The 16,489-nt window shown below is 48.2% G+C and overlaps 2 protein-coding genes across 2 annotated transcripts in view; both read right to left on the reverse strand.

Annotated features, from left to right (window-relative positions):
* Positions 1-1,184, reverse strand: part of cbx8b (chromobox homolog 8b) — a gene marked incomplete at its 3' end in the record, with an annotated part of 2,366 nt that extends 1,182 nt beyond the window's left edge. Inside the window, exons 1-4 of the mRNA XM_080520900.1 lie at positions 1,052-1,184; positions 883-926; positions 602-667; positions 424-490 (exon numbers count right to left, since the gene is read on the reverse strand). Of these exons, the coding sequence (XP_080377026.1) occupies positions 424-490; positions 602-667; positions 883-926; positions 1,052-1,120 (246 nt within the window). The 5' untranslated portion in view covers positions 1,121-1,184. The remainder of the gene's footprint in view (positions 1-423; positions 491-601; positions 668-882; positions 927-1,051) is intronic.
* A 6,759-nt stretch (positions 1,185-7,943) lies between these two features.
* Positions 7,944-16,129, reverse strand: LOC308148747 (E3 SUMO-protein ligase CBX4-like). Its single transcript, XM_080520321.1, has 5 exons — positions 16,018-16,129; positions 15,748-15,791; positions 15,130-15,195; positions 12,946-13,012; positions 7,944-10,542 (listed from the first exon to the last, which is right to left on the reverse strand). Exons 1-5 carry the CDS (start codon positions 16,084-16,086, stop codon positions 8,992-8,994), a joined length of 1,797 nt encoding a protein of 598 aa, XP_080376447.1. The 5' UTR covers positions 16,087-16,129; the 3' UTR covers positions 7,944-8,991.
* Between the last annotated feature and the right edge of the window lie 360 nt (positions 16,130-16,489).

Here is a 16,489-nt window from a genome sequence, read left to right on the forward strand (position 1 = left end):
CCCCTCGGGAACCATGGAGGATCCTGGAAAACAAACATTTATCCGCGTTCCCTTGACCAATAATAATAACTTTAACATTTCTTCATATAAGCGTGACCATTAAAGCTTCGTTTCCACATTTCAACTTTTTTTCAACTCATGTTATAATATGACACTAACTCTCCAGGGGTCAATAGAGGGACTATAATGCTGGAAATAAAAAAAAAATTCAACTTCAATTAAAATTCATTTTAAAGCAGTTCGGTGGCTTTTAAAGGGTTAAATGGGTCAACATGTTCCCATAAGCTCTCTCTCTCACACACACACGCCCTTTACAAAGGTGCATAGTTCCTCGAAATGAGCATAATTATCTTCATTAACATTAATTAACCTGCCAACAGGTGCATCGAACCGGATTATTATTGTGTGACGTGATGTTTTCACCTTGAGCAGGAACGTTTTGGGCTTCGGTCCCCTCTTCTTGGGCCCGTACAGTTCCCGCTCCCGTTCCCTGACACACACACACGCGCACACACACGCACACGCACACGCACACGCACACGCAGAGTTAAGACACCGGGATCTGATTGGACATGTTGGATCAGAACCGGAACCGACTCACCTCTGCTCGAAAGCCACAAACAGGCGCTGGTCCAGGATGTTCTCCTCCGGCTCCCAGGTGCTGTACCTGCAGAACCCGGCCAGAACCACAGTCAGTGTGTGTGTGTGTGTGTGTGTGTGTGTGTGTGTTCGCCTCGGTTTTAATCCCGCCGTGCAGCTAGCTGTGTCGCGGCTAACGCGGCAGGCTCCGCCGCGGTGCGGCGCGTGGCGGTGAAGCATGCGGGGGGGGAGGGAGGGAGGGAGCGGGCTGGAGGGGGGGGGGGGGGGGTGAGCGGGACTTACTTGGGAGACCACCCCTTCCACTTCACGAGGTACTCGATGCGACCCTGCGAGCCGTCAGAAACAAACAGGTTAGCTCGCGGTGTAGCCGCCGCCGCGCCGCGCCGCGCCGCCGCCGCGGAGCGTCGCCCCGCTCCGGCGGGGGAACGTCGACGTGCTGCGCCGCCCCTACCTTCCTAATCCGGCGCTTGATGATGGACTCGGCCGCGAACACCCGCTCCCCGACGGCGGACAGCTCCATGTTTACCCCGCTTGCTGCTCCCGCTAGCTGGCGGACGCTAACGCTAGCAACAAGCCACTCTGAATTCCCGACAGACCATAATACTCAAGTACAGAACGTACGTCAGCGCGCAGGGTTTTTTTTTTTTTTTTCTTTTTCTTTTTTTTTTTTCTCTACGCCGTTGCCAGGCAACGGCAGTCGGTGGAAACTCTCGAAGGGCGCCGATTGGCCCGGACGTTGCTACGTGCTCACGGTTGCTAAGTGAGGGGCGGAGCTTGCGTCTGTGTGAATTATTATTATTATTTTTTTCAAGGTGGGGGGGTGGAGGAGGAGGAGGGGTGGGGGGGTCACTTCAACCACTTTAATAATAATAATAATAATAATAATTTTAAAAGCAGGCGGTGGGAAACGTCGCGCGGATTCACGGTTGCGTCATTGTCGTTAAGACTGAACACGGAAATAAGGAGGCGGTTTGATCGAACTGGGCCTCGCGCTGCTTGCTTTTTCCTCTCCTTTTCTGTTTTATTATTGACGTAAACAACACGGCGCGAGACGTTACGGCGTTTGTTTACAACAACAGACGTAAACAAATCGTGCCCGGTCGACGGTAACGTCACGTGCGCGTGACGTGCACGTGACGTGCCAAAAGATCGATAGATCTTTAGGTACAGGCGTAAAATTCTTTACTTTCCCTTCATGGAGGTCAAGCGTCCATTTCTGACATTTAAAACAATAAATAAATAGAAATCTGATAAAACAACAAATGACGCGACTATGGGAAGAATTTGAGGGAATGTTGATTTAAAATAAAAAACAATAAGATGCAGTGAAAAATTCGTCTTTTCTCCAGAATTTGGAAGATTTAACCTGGCAGCTGATTATAAACCAGAAAATAGTCCAGTTTGTAATTTTTGCGTCTCAAACAGAAACGCTTCAGTGGCCGAAAATCCAGAAACGCGTAATTTAACTTGGCTCCCAGTAAATTTGTTCAGTTTTTTTTTTTAAACAAGTGACGCAGAAAAAAAAGGGTCTGTTAATTAATATTTTTAAAGAATTGAATAACAGCAACAACACCAATAATAATAATAATAATAATAATCTGGTTTAATTGTTTAAAAAAAAATCTCAATTATCTCTGGGAGGAGAATAATTGAGTTCTCTATCAATTACGAAAAATTGCATATTTACTGGTATACCCCAGTGCTCTCATTTACACCGTTTTTCTTACATTTTGAAATTAATTTACGTAGGTCTGCTTAATGGCCAGATAATATAAACTAGTTAAATCGACGCGAAATTAAGAAATCAAACAGAAAAGGTCTATGAGAATATACCAGTTGAAGTATTAATTGCTTTATTAATCAACAGTCAAAGCATTGCTCCTCCATTCAAACCAAATTTTGAAAAAATTAAAAATATTTTCCGTATTGGACTCGTCCTCGCTGAGTGACAAAAATGTAACTGCATTTTAATTTGCGCTGCATAAATAGAGAAATTGTGTTTAAAAGGCTCTGGTTTGGCTCAAGCGGGACTGAAAATTCAACATTTGGTGAAAACATCCGAGGACGAGAGAAGAGAAGTCAGTCAAGTTTTTCAGTTTCTGTTTTCATTCAACTCGGGCCAAAAAAAAAACACACAAAAAAACCCTCCGTCAGCGTCAATCTCAGTGTGAATGAATAAGGCCAGTGATTATATATAATCACACCGAGATTTACTGTTATTTTTAATCAAATCACAACATTTCTTCTCTAGAATATGTTCTGTCTTAAAGGCCTCACGTGATGCCGCAGTGTCACACCCTGCTGATATTTTAGATTTATTTCCCAGATCGTTTATCCCGCTTCAGAGTTCCGCACAGGCCGGATCCGCACCCGCCCGTCCGCCGCGTTCCCCCTGGAAGCCATTTCAGTGCAGGTGAATTTCAAGTCTGTTTTATTCTCACGCAGGCTGCGCGTGAGCCACGTTACTGTGGCTTTCTCCTTAATTCAACGTGAAAAAGGCAACGCGCAATTTGCGGTTTTTGTTTTTGTTTAAATGTCCAGACAGCGAAGCGGCCTCACGCAGAACACAACACAACAAACCGCTTATCTTCTTTATGTTAGAAGATGCATGTTTGTTGGGATGTTGAGCTGAAGAGAAGGCGGGAATAGAATCACAAACCAAATATCACATTTAGGACGACGACCGCGCTTCGTCTTATTTGGGCAAATAAATGTCGGGGGAGATTCCGCCAGGCCTTTAGCGGCGGTGTTTAGTAGTTTTGTTGGGTTTTTTTGCCCTCCAGTGTATTTTTGCAGCCGCTATAACCAAACTCCGGGGCGCAGACAGGAAGGGAAGATGGACGCGTCTCACACTCTGGATGCGATTGGTCTCGACGCGCCTGCAGTGCAGCAGCGCTGCCGCCGATTAAACTCCATTGGTTGGCTTGTATCCGGGCAAGACGGAGCTCAAGCCGCGAAATCTTCACGGGGGGAAAAAAAACCCCGCTGGCCACAAAACAAAAGGAGGCTCCAACGCGGCATCGCGCGCCGACGCCGGAGGGTTCGAAGCTGCGCTCCTTGGGAATGAACGAATGAATGAATATCGTGAGATTTGGAGCAAAACACAGACAGATACAAAGAAAATAAAAATAAGAAAAATCTTTTTTTTCACCAGACAATCGCACCAAACTCAGCATTAATTAACGCGCGTGCGTTAATCGGTGCGACGCCTTCACTTGTCTGTTGAAGGTTTTACGCGCAGATTTTATTCGTTTTAAATGAAGACATTTTAAATTTCCAGACAGACCAGCGGGATTCTGCAGGCGGACAAGCCGCACAGAGACACGAGCCAACAGGTGATCACCTCCATCAGAGGAAACCGCCGCAGGTACCTGCGTCACGTGTCGGGCTCGTTCCCGCGCCGCGGCGCGACGGGAAGGTTCCGAGTTTGGTCACGCGTTTATTATTTGGAAAGACCTCGGTGGTCCGCACAGTTTATAGCATTGTATGATTTACTTTGTAGTCTTTTTTTAATGTACTTTGCTCTGGTCCCACACGGAAAGAACCTATATGAACATATATGTTTTATGATATAGGGTTTTAATATATGTGACATATATAAAATTGGCCATTTTCCTATATTATATGTACATAAATGCACATATATGTACACATATACATGCATACAGGTACCTATATAGGTACATATATGTTCTTCTTGCATAATTGTTTTTTAGTTAGTTCTTAGTTATTGCCTTGATAATGTATGACAGTTGCCAAAGTGAGATAAGGGCTATATATATATATATGTGGAAATAAAGAAGCAGTACAGGAGACCTATATGGCCTGTATATTCACATATATGCACCTCAATTTTGCCTATATGTGGCATATATGTGCATATAAACTGCTTATAGGTTTCATATATGCGCATATATCCTCGTATAGGTTCTTTCCGTGTGGGGTCGAGTCCCATTTTCCGACAAATATCATATTTCCAAACAGTTTCTAATGAACTCCGCCAATGCAGTGAATCATCGTCCGGTTCGGTGGATTTGCAGAAGGCTTCGTTGTCATTGGCAGAAATAGACTCAATCTGCTCCCGAATCAAACGCGTGATTCACAGTTCGGCCTGTCAGCCGTCTGGTTTCTTGTCCTGCATGAATAGATCCTGATTCGTTAGAGGGGACAATTAGCGCGGTGCTGCGCGTTACAGACAAAAATCTACTTTTCAAGTTTGTCTGTATCGTTTGTCTGCAAAACCTGTCCCACGGGCCACCTGCGGGCTCTGTGAAAGTGAAGTTTCTCGCACGAGAGGAACTATATATATTATATATTTAGATATAACTCCGTGCGTATAATTACGCACGGAGTTAAGATGATTTATGGGCCTGTATAACGCTCGAGCTGGCAGAAAAAGGAGCAGAGAGAGAATCACGGGCTCATAATTTTACACCCCACCTTGTTTAATCTGTTGTATTTGGCAGTTTAGTTTTTTTTTTTTCCCGTCCTGCGGGGATTTCCTGCTGAAGATTCACAGCAATCAGCCTCTTTTTGCAATAGTTTTTTTGGAGAGCAGCAGCAGCGTTTGGCAGAAAGTGGATGGAGGAGAGAGAGAGAAGGGGGGGAAGAGAGAGAGAGAGGACAGCCATTTTCTCCGTCGTTGCTCACATTAAAACGCGCACGGAACAGGAACCGGGCTGCGGAGGAGGAAATGGTCTCCCGCCCCGCCGCTCGGTCGAAATGCAGGACGATCGAGGCGGAAGAGGCGCGGATCTCGATCGTTTCCCCGCTGAAACCGGCGGGCAGATGCTGGTTTGAGGAGATCTGCTCCCCTCCTCTCCTCTCGGTTTCCTCTGACGCGCTCGCAGCGAGAGCAAATGTGGCTGCGAGTGAAATCCGTTGCCGAGACCCTTGAGCACGGCGGCGGGGCTTCTGTCGCCCGACGCGAGCAGCCGCGGGTCAGAATGACCAACTCGAACCACCCGAAAGACACAGTTCAGCTCCGGCGTCCGTCAGGAGGCGTTTGGAGCGGCGGACGGACTTTCTGACCTTTGGCCTCGGCCGCTGCACGTGGGAAGAACCTATAGGAGGATATATGCGCATATATGAGACCTATTAGAAGTTTATATGCACATATATGCTGCGTATATATGCCACATATAGGCAAAATTAAGGTGCACATATGTGAATATACAGGCCATATAGGTCTCCTGTACTGTTTCTTTATTTCCACACATATATATATATATAGCCCATATCTCACTTTGGCAACTGTCATACATTATCAAGGCAATAACTAAGAATTAACTAAAAAATAATTATGCAAGAAGAACATATAGGTGCATATATGTACCTATATAGGTACCTGTATGCACGTATATGTGTACATATATGTGCATTTATGTACATATAATATAGGAAAATGGCCAATTTTATATATGTCACATATATTAAAAAGCTATATGTTTATATAGGTTCTTTCCATGTGGGGCATAAAACCTCCATCAGGACTCGTAAAGCACGTTCTAAATTAAAATACAACCTCAGTTCCACGTGTCGGATGAGAAATTCTAGCATTTTAAAAGGCGTCACACTAAAAGTGAGTGAGTTGTAGGTTTTTACTAAAGAAAGTCATTTCCAGTGAGACAATGTGAAGCTTCTCTTCACTGTTCGCTGTTTTTTTAACTTCTGGATTTCAGTGGCTCAGTTTACCTGCTTACCACAGCGGTGACGTGGAGGGAAACATTCCATTGCCTCATTTCGCTCCAGACGACGGTGAGGAGGAGGAACGTGGAGCGTCGGTGACACAAACAAACACGTGGTCACATGATTAGAGGGAAATGAAGCTCAGGAGGCTCCTTCATCACTTCCTGAACAGCTGGAAGTCTGATTCACTGAAGTGCAGAGACGCCTGGTGCTCCTTCGTTTGAGTGGAAATTAGATTAAAAAAAAAAAGAATTCTTTGTGGTTGGTTTCTCAGCTTCCACACAAAAGTGTTGACATGTGGACTGAGGTGAGATCATCTGTCCTCCTCTGATATCGGCTCTTATCAATGTCTCTGGAATCAGTCGGCATGGAAAAACATCCTATCAGCACCTGCAGAATGTCTCCTGTCCAACGTGTCCATCGTTTCCTGTCCATCGTTTCCTGTCTAACGTCTCCTGTCCAACGTCTCCTATCCAACGTCTCCTGTCCATCCTCTCCTGCCCAACGGCTCCTGTCCATCATCTCCTGTCCAACGTCTCGTGTCCCGCGTCTCCTGTCCATCGTGTCCAACACCTCCTGTCCATCGTGTCCAACACCTCCTGTCCAACGTCTCATGTCCATCGGCACCTGCAGAATGTCTCCTGTCCAACGTCTCCTGTCCAACATCTCCTGCCCAACGTCTCCTGTCCAACGTCTCCTGCCCAACGTCTCCTGTCCAACGTCTTGTGTCCCTCGTCTCCTGTCCAACGTCTTGTGTCCCTCGTCTCCTGTCCATTGTCTCCTGTCCAAGTCTCCTGTCCAGAATGTTTCACGGTTTGTCTCGTGTCTAATCAGCATTGAATTTCTGTCCACTTTCAATCTGCTGTCAGACCTGAGGCCTTTTCAACTGCAACCACAGCTTTTTAAAAATCTTTAAATTTAAAAAAAATTTTTTAATCTGCTTTTCATTTCTTATGTCGTCCATGTTTGGAATAAATATAAACTTTCTCCACGCAGCAGTAAATCAGGCCTGACCTCGGGCCGAAGCAGGCCGCCAATGATGGCCGTCTGAAAATACACACACACACACACACACACACACACACACACACACACACACACACATCCACAAATAGAGCCATGCACATATTTAGCCCGTTCCGCGGTAACGTTAGCCATCCAGGATCGTCACACCGACCTCTTCCTGTTAAAAACTTCAAAGAAAGGCTGCAGGCGCCAGTTTCCTTTGAACATGTTTAAATATTAGTTTGACCAAAAGGAAGCGAATAACATAATTTCAATGAGAGGAACACGTTTGAAGAGTCGTTGTGATTTATTCTTGTATCTTATTTTGAAGTTTTGTCGTTATCCTGTGAGACTTCCGTTGTCAAGTGAAATGTTTTATTCACAAGTGGCTACGAAGTTTAGAACGTTAAGTCAGTCCGAAAAGAATCTAAAGATAAACACTACATTAAGTAAAACCCCTCATTTATTATTTCCAGCATTTCAAAATAAAACATTTCACGGAAGTCTCACAGGATCACAGCAAAACTTCAAAATAAGACACAAGAATAAATCATAGTAACTTCAAACGTGTTCCTCTCATTGAAATTACATTATTCGCTTCCTTTTATCAAACTAACATTCAAACTTTACAGAGGAAAAATGTACAGCAAGTGTGTAAAGAAACATTTCAAAAAGTGTTCATTCGCAAATGATTTTATTACTCCAAAAAAAAAGAAAAAATAATAATAATAATAAAGCGCATGGTGTCAGGGAGCCTCCTCAGTCTGCAGGCGATGGGAAACGAGGCGCCGGACGGTTCAAAGCCCCCGGGAGCCCAAAGTGCTGGGAAACCAGACCCGAGTGACACCAGTACCGCGTCGTACCGGACCGCAGGTGAAAACTGCGCTGCCTGCACAAAGAAAACATCGACCACCAGACCTGTGGCCGGCAGTTTTGGTGCACTGACGCGAAAAAAACCCCTATAAATTACTCGTCACAGGATTGCAAATCGTCGGTTTAAGTGGAAGTGGCTTGTGCTCGGCGTTAAATCTCAAGATGTACGAGTCAAGAACAACCAAAAAAAAAACCCCCGAAATATTAAATTTAATGTATTTGATGGCGGAAGAAAAAGCCGGGAATTGAACAGAAATCACAAAGACTCGCCCGTTTTAAAAGCTTCTCGTCTTATTCGACGTATAAATCCTGTTTCTCGACGGGAAGCTGCTTCATTTAAACTCATCGGAAGCAGGATGAACAGCTTCGTTTGTCCTTTAAATCTCTCTCTCTCTCTCGTAAACAGTGTCATTTTACCCACGACTCAGCAGAAACTCTCCGTTGGCGTGAGCCGAGACGCCGACGGCCCCAAGATCAAAGTACATCCATAGAAAAAAAGTGAGAAATATTTACACAAGTAAATCAAAGTCCCGTCGTTTCGCTCGTCTGATTTTGCAGCTCGGAGTCGGATTGGATGCCGCGCGCGATAGAATCTCCAGAAATAATCGGCTTATAAGACAAAATATGCAAATACTGCAATAAAGGAGTTTTCTTTGTGAATCTGAGCTTTACAAAATGCAAAAAAACCAAACAAAAAACAAACATCAAAAAGTTCATTTGTACATTCAAGCATCCAAAAATACAAATATATATGATGTACATTGATCCAGCAGAGTGAGTGTGTGTGTATGTGTGTATGTGTGTGTGTGTGTGTGTGTGTGTGTCCTACGCCGTGACGTATTCCTTGAAGGTGACAGTGAGGCAGTTGGTCGTGATGTCTGTGATGATTATATTCCCCAGGTAAGGCTGGAAGGAGGGAAACTTCTCCTCTCGTGTCTTTTCTTTGTGAGAAACCAGCAGCGGCGAATCGCCTCTCTCCTCCTGCGCAGGCGTGTGTGCGTCCGACCCGGTGTGTGTGTCCGACCCGGTGTGTGTGTCCGACCCGGTGTGTGTGTCCGACCCGGTGTGTGTGTCCGACCCGGTGTGTGTGTCGGATAGAGTTTGTGTTTCAGACAGAGTGTGTGTGCCGTTGTGAGAGCGTGTTTCGTCCACAGGCTGCAGCTGTACGCATGCCGCCGCCGCCGCCACCGCCGGCGGTCTGGACTTGACCACACTCAAGTCGATGGGCTGGTCCTGATCGGCGTCGCCGCCGTCCCGCGGCCCCGAGACGCTCTGCGCTCCGTCTCGGCGGCTCGCCGACTCGCCGTCCGGCGCGCTGACGCTCCTGCAGCCGAGGAAAGACCTCTTGCCGCCCCGGCGCTCCTCGGCGTCGGGTTCGGAGAGGCGCCGCTTCAGGCCCTCCGACCCGCCGTGGTCGGCCGGGGAGGAGGGGGGAGCAGCCCCCCCGCCGCCCAGAGGCGGGCGGGCCAGGTTCGACTTGGTTGTCAGTTGCAAGGGCTGATCTGACGGCGGCGGCCGCTGACCCCTGACCTCCACACGTTGATCCCTCGCCGTCAGGGCGGGCGCCGTTCCGGGGGGCCGTTCCCTCTCTCCGGGGCGGCCGCCGTTTAGCCCGGGCTTCCCTTTGAGGCCTTTGGCAAATCCGGTCACGAGGCCGAGCTTCTCGACGAGCTTCATCTTGTCCAGGCGGTTCTCCGAGCCGCCGTCCGCCGCCTGCGGCAAACGAGCCGCCGCCGCCGCCGCCGCCGCCACCTCGCAGCCTCCATTTTTAACCTTGCCCGCTTTCATCCCGTTCTCCATGTACTTGCTCATGACGATGACGATCCGTCCGTTCTTGTTCTTGTTCTTGACGATCTTCAGCTTGCTGCCGCCGACGCCGTTGGGCCGCGCCGCCGCCGCCACCGCCGCCGCCGCCGCCCCGGCAGCCTTGAGCTCCGGCTCCTTGCGCCCGTTCAGGTCGGCCGGAAGCTTCTTCAGCTCCATGGTGATGTCCTTCACCTTGGTCAGGCAGCCGGAGTGTTTGTCCCGGACCCACTTCTGCTGCAGCACGGCGGGCAGGTTGTACCCTTTCTCCACCGCCTCCGGCGCCGCCTGGACGTCTCGCGGCTTGGCGAACAGCGGCTCGCGCGCCGCGAGGTCCGGCTGGTAGTGGTGGTGCTTCTTGCTGTTGAGCTGGTAGTAGAACTTCTTGCCGTTGGCGTGCGGCTCGGCGTCGCGCTCGCGGCACAGCGGCTGGTACTGGTGGTGCTTCTTGCTGCCCAGGCTGTACTGCTGCGCCTGCGGGCGGAGCATCTGGATGGAGCCGGACTTCTGGCAGGCGTCCTCGTCCTCCCGGAGGCCGGCCAGAATGCTGGACCTCCTGGCAAACGACGGGACCTGCGAGACAGAACAGACGTCTCAATGACCCGATACAATTTGGTTGGTAAGTCAGTAAGGACGCAGTAGTGCTTCTCTTTCTGCTCTGTGACTCTCACGGCTCAGTGTCCGTTGCCGCCGGTCCGTCCAACATTTGCTATTGTTCTCGGAACGTTTCAAAAACGCCGCTTCCAGCAGCACTTCCATATTGTCCATGTATGGTTTTGACACAAAGTCCCAATCACATCAAAGCTTTAAGGAGTTCAAAGAGCCGTCGTAACGAGTGAGTGTGTACAGTATCCATACGTGTGTGTGTGTGCTTTCACGAGGGGCTGCAGTGAAGACACTGAGCCTGGAATGTGTGAAGGAGGCCAGTTTATTTCAGGGGCCCGGGGTCCCGTGTCCACCCCCCCCCCCCACCACCACCACCACCAGTTTCCCCTCGGCGGCTCTTTGAGCCACCGGCCCCGACCCCGACCGTCACAGCAACATTTCAAAGTGTCTCCTGTGGCGGTGAGCTCAGCTCGGAGGAATGTCACTGGCCGCTTTGTGTCCCGTCACTGACTTGGTCCCGTGTTTCACCGACACCCTCCTGAGAGGGACAAAGACCAGTCGTCCCTCTGGGCCCCCGATTGATGCACCCAGTGTACGATTCACCGGGAATCTGGATACGACTGTCAGGTCAGGGAATGGGTCTCTATGGGGCCGTCGTCCACACCAGACGGTTTTCGAAGCGTGAAAACAGGTTTTTTTTTAACACGGGTCCCAGAGTGGGGAAATTGTAAAACCCTGGCTCGTGCCGTCCAACCCCCCCAGGGAGTGGATGGTAAAGACGATCATCTGTGGAAAAAAGATGACATAACCAGAACTAGAAGCTACTGACGCTAGCAGCAGGAGGAGCAGGGCCATAGACCTATAGAACTAGAAGCTACTGACGCTAGCAGCAGGAGGAGCAGGGCCATAGACCTATAGAACTAGAAGCTACTGACGCTAGCAGCAGGAGGAGCAGGGCCATAGACCTATAGAACTAGAAGCTACTGACGCTAGCAGCAGGAGGAGCAGGGCCTTAGACCTATAGAACTAGAAGCTACTGACGCTAGCAGCAGGAGGAGCAGGGCCATAGACCTATAGAACTAGAAGCTACTGACGCTAGCAGCAGGAGGAGCAGGGCCATAGACCTATAGAACTAGAAGCTACTGATGCTAGCAGCAACAGGAGCGGGGCCATAGACCTATAGAACTAGAAGCTACTGACGCTAGCAGCAGGAGGAGCAGGGCCTTAGACCTATAGAACTAGAAGCTACTGACGCTAGCAGCAGGAGGAGCGGGGCCATAGACCTATAGAACTAGAAGCTACTGACGCTAGCAGCAGGAGGAGCAGGGCCATAGACCTATAGAACTAGAAGCTACTGACGCTAGCAACAGGAGGAGCAGGGCCTTAGACCTATAGAACTAGAAGCTACTGACGCTAGCAGCAGGAGGAGCGGGGCCATAGACCTATAGAACTAGAAGCTACTGACGCTAGCAGCAGGAGGAGCGGGGCCATAGACCTACAGAACTAGAAGCTACTGACGCTAGCAGCAGGAGGAGCGGGGCCATAGACATATAGAACTAGAAGCTACTGTGGCCTATAACATTTTAATGAAGACCAGAACACGAGCTGTGGATGATAATTATAATAACCGTCAGTGCGACAGGAAAAACCCATCATTTGTGGGGTCGGCGCTGCAGGTTTCACCCGCTGGAGGATCCAGGTAATCCTGCAAACTGTGGCGTGACGAGCTGTGAGGCTGCGGAGGGTTTCTGAACGTTACTTCAGGTCAGGCTGGACCAGTCTGGAGCGTCACGGTGTTTGGCCGCGGAATTTTTGGACATGGGACATCTAATACTGGAGAATTATATTGTTTAAATGATGAAAAAAAAAATTTATACTGATGAAAATCATTAACATTTAACCTTCTAATCTTCCATTTTTTTTAATTGGATTTGTATCTCGTCCATAAAAGTTCACATGTTTTTTTGGGGGGAATCCGATCCGAAAACGCAGACTCTGCATTTCTCGATGCGATTTCCACAGCACAGTTCGGCAACTTCCCTGTTTTGTTTTTTTTTAACACAAACGGCACCGACGTCAATGCCGAGCCGCTCAGTGATATACGAGTATTTAATTAGCTTAAGGACAAACAAGAGGAAACACGTTTATATACAGGCGGCCGCTTTCCGAAGCTACAACAAATTCCAAAGTAAAAATGATTTATTTTAATCACATTATTAAGTAGCTCCTCCCTCCCATTCTTAATTTAGAATCAATCGAGAATAAAGCCCCTCGATTTGGAGTCAGACGAGGGCGAACCTGTAAACCACAGACAAGATTCCCGATACATCCACTTCTTCTCCCTGTGAGGATTCATGCTGGTCGACTCACCTGAACCAGGAGGTGTTTGGGTTTCGGGCCCCGCTTGCGGTATCCCATCAGCTGCTCCTGACGTTCCCTGTGGGACACCAGAGCAGCAGCCAATCAGTGAACGGCTCCTCCTCCTCCTCCTCCTCCTCCTCCTCCTCCTCTAATTACAATGACTCCCCCCCCTGTATTTTCATAGCCTGGCATTCAGACAAACTGGCTCCCCGGGAGAGACTTATTCTCCCCCCCCCCCCCCCCCCCCCACCCCACACACACACTTCTGTTGCACTTCTGTTACATCACGAGCTGTAAGTTTGAGCCTCAACCTGCAGAATGACGCAACGTGGAAGAAGTCAAAGCGGCGGGATTGTTGGCGGGAAATCTGAAGCGCATCGGGAAACAAACGTCGCACACCTGAGAGCCACAAACGTATATGAGCTAAAAAAAAAAAAAAAAACCCACCCCAAAACAAGCAGAGTTTATCAATTCAAAATTAAAGTAGAGCTACACCCGGTAGAGCGCAGACCCTCGCCAAACGCCACATTTGTTGCACAGCCGGGTTAGCATTGCTAACACGATAGCCGTTAGCTCATCTCGACGCTCACGAGCCTGTCGGGTAGCAAAATCACTGTGAAACACTGAGAAGAGCGTGTCCATGGCAACCGATGCTGATCTCCTTTGATCTCCTCCACGAGGAGCCTCTATCATCTATTTTATTTGGAAACGGTGAGCCGTTAACGTCCCCAAATCACATTACTGAACTAATTCACGTTTATTAACATCCAGATTATAGAGCATCTTCCTCCTCTAACGTCCAGATTATAGAGCATCTTCCTCTAACATCAAACTATAGAGCATCTTCCTCCTCTAACATCAGATGATAGAGCATCTTCCTCCTCTAACATCAGACTATAGAGCATCTTCCTCCTCTAACATCAGACTATAGAGCATCTTCCTCCTCTAACATCAGATTCTAGAGCATCTTCCTCTAACATCAGATTCTAGAGCATCGTCCTCCTCTAACATCCAGATTATAGAGCATCTTCCTCCTCTAACATCAGATTCTAGAGCATCTTCCTCCTCTAAAATCAGATGATAGAGCATCTTCCTCCTCTAACATCAGACTATAGAGCATCTTCCTCCTCTAACGTCAGATTCTAGAGCATCTTCCTCCTCTAACGTCAGATTCTAGAGCATCTTCCTCCTCTAACGTCCAGATTATAGAGCATCTTCCTCCTCTAACATCAGATTCTAGAGCATCTTCCTCCTCTAACATCAGATTCTAGAGCATCTTCCTCATCTAACAATATATTATAGAGCATCTTCCTCCTCTAACATCAGATTATAGAGCATCTTCCTCATCTAACAATATATTATAGAGCATCTTCCTCCTCTAACATCAGATTATAGAGCATCTTCCTCATCTAACAATATATTATAGAGCATCTTCCTCCTCTAACATCAGATTCTAGAGCATCTTCCTCATCTAACAATATATTATAGAGCATCTTCCTCCTCTAACATCAGATTATAGAGCATCTTCCTCCTCTAACAATATATTATAGAGCATCTTCCTCCTCTAACATCAGATTATAGAGCATCTTCCTCCACTAACATCAGATTCTAGAGCATCTTCCTCCTCTGACATCAGATTATAGAGCATCTTCCTCCTCTAACATCAGATTATAGAGCATCTTCCTCTCGCTGATGTCATTAGATTGACCCTGGGAACTCATGTGATCACGACAACAACAGCTACTGAAAGTTCATATTATAAATCCACTATGGTGGAACACTGGAATCTAAAATAGAGTAACTATTGCTTTTCAAAGAAGTAACTAGTAACTCTGATTGGTGCATAAATTCACGTGTTTGAAATAGAAACAACATTGACAAATAGAGAAAACTATTTGGTAGTTTGCTATTTTCTTTCAATAAGAAATTAAGCTGACGGGAACCACAGGTTCGCGTTGCGTTGTGGTGAATTTGTAAGTGTTTTCTCCATTTGGTAGCGTTTTTCTGAAGCCTGTCGTGTTTTGCCACCTCCAGGCCACCGTATCAAACACGCACACAAGCGACACACTGGCTGAGTGACAAGAACCGGAAATGTAGGACTCAGCAGATTTGAACCAGTTTGGCCACGTTGTGGACGCTTAAAGTTGAGGCATCGCCCTCCGTGACGCACGTCAGTCCGACCGTGACACTCACCTGTCCTGGAAGGCATCAAGCAGTCTGGGGTCCAGAATGTTCTCCTCTGGTTCCCAAGTATTGTATCTAACATGGGGGGGAATAAAAAAAATAAACAAGGGGGTGAGGGTTCATACATGATTTATTCTGGGTGGGAAAGAGATGATGGCTGCGGATTGGCCTTTAGTCAGTGTGTAACTGGTAAATAATCCCATTAGTCCTGTGGGCGTGTGCGTGTGTAAACAACGAGGGAACACTTGTCCTCCCTGCTGACGCACGTGCGATCAATGTAACTTTTTACGCACGGCGATCGGAGATAAGAGGGCGGAACCACGTACCCAACCTCCACCAAATGTAAATATATGAGCACCTCCTTAAACACCCGGTTCCATTGCAGGCACTTCTTCCTTTTAATTGGCTCGACTGGGAATAGCATCCGTGGTTGAAAAAAACAAACAAAAAAACAACAACATCCATCAGCGGGGCCAGAGCGCACAGCGTCCCAAGATGAGCGCGCGCAGCCGCCCATATGCGCGCCCACGTCCCCCCCCCCCCAAAAAAAAAAAAAATGCATACATGCACACGCGCACACTTCAGTTTTTTTGTTTTGAAATGATGAGTGTTAATGTTTGGACTCACCTTGGAGACCATCCTCGCCACTTGACCAGGTATTCCAGCCTCCCCTGTGAACACACGGATTATCAGTGAAACGTCACTTTTACTCTGCAGCGGGCCAAATATATATATATATAAATATAAATATATATATATAAAAAACATAGAATCCGTCAGGAAGAGAAGGGAAACCCAGAGAGGAGAAACTGGTCCCGTTTCTTTTCTTTTTTTCTCTTTTTTTTTTTCTCCTGGTCATGCGCGTCAAATCGTCCTCAGATGCTCCGGCAGACCAACCTTTCTGCTGCGCTTCTTCTCGATGCTCTCCACCGCAAAGACGTGCTCCCCCGCGGCGGGCAGCTCCATGTTCCGTCGCGCCGCAAGCTTCTCCTCCTCCCTCTCCTCCTTCTCCTCCTCCTTCTCCTCCTCCCGCAGCTTTTTGTTAGAACGGCACCTTGTCCTCGCGCTCGCTCCGCTCGGTTCTCCTCCCGCTCCCCCCCCCCCGCTGCTGATGTGAAACACTGAAGGCTCCTCCTGCTGCTGCCGCCGCCGCTCGGCTCGTGCGCCGCTTCGCTCTGCAGACCAGCGCGAGCTGCGGCTCAAAAACACTTCATGCAAATAGAACGTTACCGTGACGTGGGAGGCGGGGTGGTGGTGGTGGTGGTGGTGGTGGTGGTGGAGGGTGGGTGGGGTGGAGGGGAGGGGGGCGTGGTGCCTTCAAATGCTGTCGGGAAAAAGAAGACCCGCGACTGGAATGGCGTCGGAACGG

This window comes from Blennius ocellaris, assembly GCF_963422515.1.
Source record: "Blennius ocellaris genome assembly, chromosome: 3".
Taxonomy (NCBI): Eukaryota; Metazoa; Chordata; class Actinopteri; order Blenniiformes; family Blenniidae; genus Blennius; species Blennius ocellaris.